Here is a 5,118-nt window from a genome sequence, read left to right as displayed (position 1 = left end):
TAAAACAAAATAAACTTTTTTTATTTGCTTAAAAACGTTAAAAACTATTAAACTTACAGCATAATGTATTGTGCAATATTTTAAGTTTTAAATTGCTGATCTAGAATGTATACTGCACTACAAATATATCTAAGCAACACTGTTGAAAACAAAATTTTCAGCGAAATATTTTTATCTTGTTTTTTCAGCTAATTACTATGTTAGATAATTTTTTAATCATATTTTTTGCCTTTTTGGTTTATGATTATAAAACGAGCAGTTTTATTCACATTGCTTTAATCAACTTTATTTTTATATTCAACTTTACCAATTTAGCTAAAATACTCTAAAAAGGAACCAGAGAAAATCTCTTCGAGAAGTTTTTAGAGCGCATCTGTTTACGTCTTCTGCGTAGCGTGCGTGGCTACGTAAGGCCACGTACACAAACCCCGCCTCCTGGTACGTCTATCATTTGCGTCGTTTTGTCAGCGGAACTCTGATGTCCTGTTTCCCTCGAACTGGAGTTTAAAGAATACAACAAAGATGGCCTCACGGGTGAGTTTTCATTTGTTATGAATATTAAAGCTAAAAAAAATCACTGCGAAGGAAAATACTGACTATTAAAGCTGACATTTAATCTGGAAACCTTTTTTTTTTTTACACCTACAGTTAGCTAGCACCTGACGTGCCTGTGTGGCAGATTGTCTTGTCATTCAAAAGTTAGCTGTCAGCCCGGAAGACGAATCTCATGACCGGATTCACTGCTGCTAACAGTCACTAATGTTGGTTCTATGAATATTTCTAGAAGCTTTAATGTTTGTTTGTATAAAAAAACACAAAAACAAGCGCCTAACTTGTGGCGTCCATATGTGGTTGTTGAATTTTAGTGAATACATAATGCTAATCATGACTGTACAAGAAGCACCGGTGAAGTTTAAGTTCCAAAATAAAGGAAGTGTCACATGATTTTAGTGGCTAAAAGTATACAAAAACAGTCATAAAATTAACAAGAAAAATGTAAAACTTTCACTTTAAGCTTCTGCAGTGTAAACAAACAGTTTATTTCCTGTTCCAATATGGAAATGACTAGAACACATCAGCTCAGTCATACATTTAAACTTTGTAATTATAATGATTTAAATTGGTTATTTTGATTGACATTTGCATCATTAGATACCTGTTTCTTTTAGCTTCAGGAGTGTTTTTGTTGCACTTTAAATTTGTTGTCATTCTTAGCAGGTGGACTGGCTGGATAGTAGTTGCTTTATTTATTCATAGTGTTCTTTAAGTAGAGTCTCCTTCAAAACAAATGAAAAAGTGTTTCTGATAGTAACCACCTTTTATGCCTAATATGATACCTGAAGGTTTTTAGACAAGGCAGCAGAGTCAACAAGTTAAAATATTTGTTTAAAATGTGCAGTTCTGTCCATTCTTCCTCAGTGGAGTCAAACTTTTTTTTTTCTGTTCCTGTTTTAGACGTTGAAGGCGGTTCGATGCCCAACAGAAGAGCTGTCTCTGACCAACTGTGTTGTCCTTAATGAAAAGGAGCCACACCTGGAGCAGTAAGCTTTAGATTTTCTGACGTAGCGCAGACGCTTTAGAGGGAAAACGGGTCCAATTTGCCATCAGGCTTTAAAAGAYTTAGAAGCTTTTCTTGATTTTGATTCGTGTCAAACCTTTTCATGTGACTCTAATGTAACACAGCAGAGTTACAGAATTAAAACGTGTCATTTAAAGCTGGTTGTGCACTTGTTCTTTGGAAATAATTTAATATGTCTTTTCTGCGCAGACACGTCAGCGTMTACAACAAACACGAGTACGTGTTCACCGTGAGGATGCATCCCGAAGTGAACGTCGGCTGCATTGCTTTCAGCCTGCCGCAGGTACGTTTGTCTGACTCTTGCTGTCGAGGACATAAAGAAAGGCTAGAAATACAGATTTATTAAAAACCTTTCAATCATTTAATTTTTTATCTAATAAGCAGTCAAAAACACTGATATTAAGTTGACTTTTCTGGTTCTCGAACCCCTGTTTCTGTGAGCTTTTTGAATAATTTGTTTATCTGTCAGTCTGTTGCTGCTCTTTCACCCCTCTTTATTTTCCCTCTGCCTGCTCTCCTTCAGGACACAGGTACTGCTGTAACTTCCTCAAGATGGTCTTATTTTACAAGAATTAACCAACAAAGTCCTCTTTATCAAAACCAGCTTGTAAAAAAAAAAATCTTAACWCATGAATGAACTCTGTGAAATAAGACCAGCTGCGTTGTGAAACGTGCAGTCGTCTTCTGTTTGGTAGTTTTGTGAATCAATCTTTACCTTTTATTTCTGAATTCTTTGTAGCAAATTGTGTTTTTATATTAGTAAAACGAGTAAAACTAAAGCAACTATTTGAACTATTTAATCCTTTTTTTTTACAGAGAAAATGGGCAGGCATTGTGCTTGGAGATGACTTTAAAGGTAAGCTGAGTGCATTTTTTACTTGTTGAAGCTTCACTTTTTGGACACAAGAGGGCAGTATGTGATCTTTTAACACAGTCCCTAAAAAGTAGCTGAAAATGTGGCTAAAACACAAATTTCTTATATGCAAACTAAACTGTAGGAGTTCCTTTTGAATCTTACAAAGTAAATTGCTCCTACCACTGAATAACTAGATGCTTGAGCACAGAATAAAAACTGGTACACGTGTAATAAACAGTTTACATTTTATAAGCAAATGTCTGAGGAGTTGCAGTTGGGAGCTAATTAATATATAATACAGAAAATCAGTTTTACATCAAGTTTGTGCAGGTCCTGCTGTCTTCTATAACTCGATGGTTTCACCTCAGAGTTAAAAACTCCTGTCAGATTAGGAAGAATCTGATAAGTTCACATTAGCCTGACTTTAAAGGCTGCAGACCTTTCTCTTCCTGATGCATCATGTAAAGCTGATTTCCAACAGATGTGGGGTCAAGTGACACACGGGCTTCATGGAATGTGACTTACCCTGCAGGTGAGGGTGGGGGGTGTCACTGCACATCTGTCTCAGAGGCTGGCCAGCATCCAGAAAGTCGTCTTTGACAAAACTTTCCCTGAACTCCCRGAGGCCGAGGTGTTTGGACCTGATCCAGGCTTTTATCAGACTGTCCTCATCTCAGGAGTAAAAAAAAGAAGGGCTGCACATTTAGTCCAGGTCCTCAGAAAAAGAATAAGCTTCATCTTGTTTTCAATGTTCTTTGACAAAAGACAAAAGAGCCATGACTCTTTTTTTAGTTTTGGATTAAATTTAAAAAATACTTTTGTTAAACTTGTATAAACCTACATACTTTATTTATTACCTAAAATGTGTGAAACAACGGCTGCAGATTAGGTTCCACATCTGTTTTAAACAAGATGCTTTGTTGGCTTCTGTTTATTTCTTATTTTCTGCCACCTTGAAAGTTAGACAGTCATAAGGTTCACATGAGATTAGAGTTTTTTTTTTTGTTTGTTTGTTTATTTATTTAATTTAAGGTTTCACTAAATTAAATTTCAGACTGGAACCATTTTAGATCAAGACTGAAGCATTTTGTCCACYCTATTTGCCTGATTGGATTCGCCACCTTGAGATGCACCAGCAGAACACTAACGCAGATGGAAAATTGTTCTCGTCTGTCTGACTCTTTCTGTTCCCAAAACAACTGATTACAGAATCTGGCTCTCCCCTACAACGGCCTTGATCTGTTGACTAAATTCTTCCTMGCTGGATCATGTCGACGAGGCTTTATTTTCATGTTGCTTAAAGCCCATCTAGGGGRTGGCATTGCAAACTAGGCTATAWATGTTTTAGTGTACTTGTACCTCTACAAATAAACGACAAATACAATGAAATCATTTTTTCAACACAAGAACTATAAACTCTCCTCCTGCTGTTTCCCGCCTCACAGTAACAAACTACAAGTTTGACAAGTCCAAAGGCTGCATCAGCAACATGACGGTGGAAATCGACTTCCTGCAGAAGAAGTTTGTGGACAGTAGCCCCTACGACTCCGACAAGATGGCCAAAGAGTTCCTGCAGCTCTTCAACAACCAGGCCTTCACCGTGGGACAGCAGGTTCTCCTCCCTTAAATATTCTGTCCAAACAACGTCCCAGTTTGTTCCTGTTTAAATTCTAATCCATCTTTATCTTTGTTGTCGCAGCTGGTGTTTAGTTTTATCGATAAGCTCTTCAACGTTGTGGTGAAAGATATTGAAACGATGGATGCCAGCATCCTAAAGGGAAAACCTGCGTCTGAGGATTACAGAAAGAAGGTACCTAAAGGGTTTTCTTTGAATTCCCTCTCGGTAAATCCCACTGCTTTGCTCTGAAACCTGAATGAAATGTCTCAAACTGGTGATAATCTGTTTAAAGGTTGGTTTGTTGCTGGCCAACAGTCAGGTGATTTTTGAGAAGTCGGACAACTCAGCCATTTTATTGACAGGTGAGTGCTTGTTGCGGAAGCAGTTTATTCTTTTACTTACACGGAAAAACACAAACTTCTCATCTCAGATAAGCAAACCTCTTTATTTCCAAGAATACATTTGAGTCCTTAAACCTCAACATATTTCATTTAAGTGGGGGTGTTGTGTGTTTTCCAGGTACGAAGTAGCTGTTACATTCAGCTGTTATGGAAAAGCTGTATTTATCAAAAATAAATTAGACTTTTCATCATAGTCTATCTAAACACCTTGAAATTGGCCTCTGTCTCGTTAAGAACCTCCTACCATTTCTGACAATCCCACTTCAGCACACTTTCAAACAATGCTTTGGGCGCGGGAGCTCGGCTGCAGACTGAGCTCCAGGGAGGAGCTTTGAATAAATAGGCGGAGCTTTGTATGAGAAAGTGTTTAAGCAGCTCAACATGGCCACAGGAGATTCAAGGATTTCTCAAACATTGAATGAGTTAAAGCAACACTCTGGGCATGTGTTGATGAGGTTATGYCATTATAACGTGAGATAACGCTCAAAAAAGTTGATTTTGAAAAATAACCCACCCCAATTTATTATTTATTTTTAGGTAACATTGGGCCTCATGCAAGAACCGTTGGTACGCACAGATTTGTTCTTAAGTTGAGCGTACGAGTGATTTAGGAGAATTTGTGGCATTCACCAATGTTTTCGTATTCTAAGATTTTTTTCAGATA

General features: G+C 37.4%; 1 protein-coding gene across 1 annotated transcript in view; it reads left to right on the top strand.

The window, feature by feature from the left end:
- Window positions 1-454: 454 nt before the first annotated feature.
- The window catches only part of LOC106521948 (vesicle-fusing ATPase), a gene marked incomplete in the record, with an annotated part of 27,609 nt that continues 22,945 nt past the window's right edge, over window positions 455-5,118 (top strand). Inside the window, 7 exon segments of the mRNA XM_014014727.1 lie at window positions 455-534; window positions 1,456-1,541; window positions 1,769-1,862; window positions 2,396-2,435; window positions 3,881-4,047; window positions 4,135-4,245; window positions 4,346-4,415. Of these exon segments, the coding sequence (XP_013870181.1) occupies window positions 523-534; window positions 1,456-1,541; window positions 1,769-1,862; window positions 2,396-2,435; window positions 3,881-4,047; window positions 4,135-4,245; window positions 4,346-4,415 (580 nt within the window).

Source organism: Austrofundulus limnaeus, unplaced genomic scaffold, assembly GCF_001266775.1.
Source record: "Austrofundulus limnaeus strain Quisiro unplaced genomic scaffold, Austrofundulus_limnaeus-1.0 Scaffold119, whole genome shotgun sequence".
NCBI lineage: Eukaryota > Metazoa > Chordata > Actinopteri > Cyprinodontiformes > Rivulidae > Austrofundulus > Austrofundulus limnaeus.
This window is presented reverse-complemented; position numbering and strand designations above follow the sequence as displayed.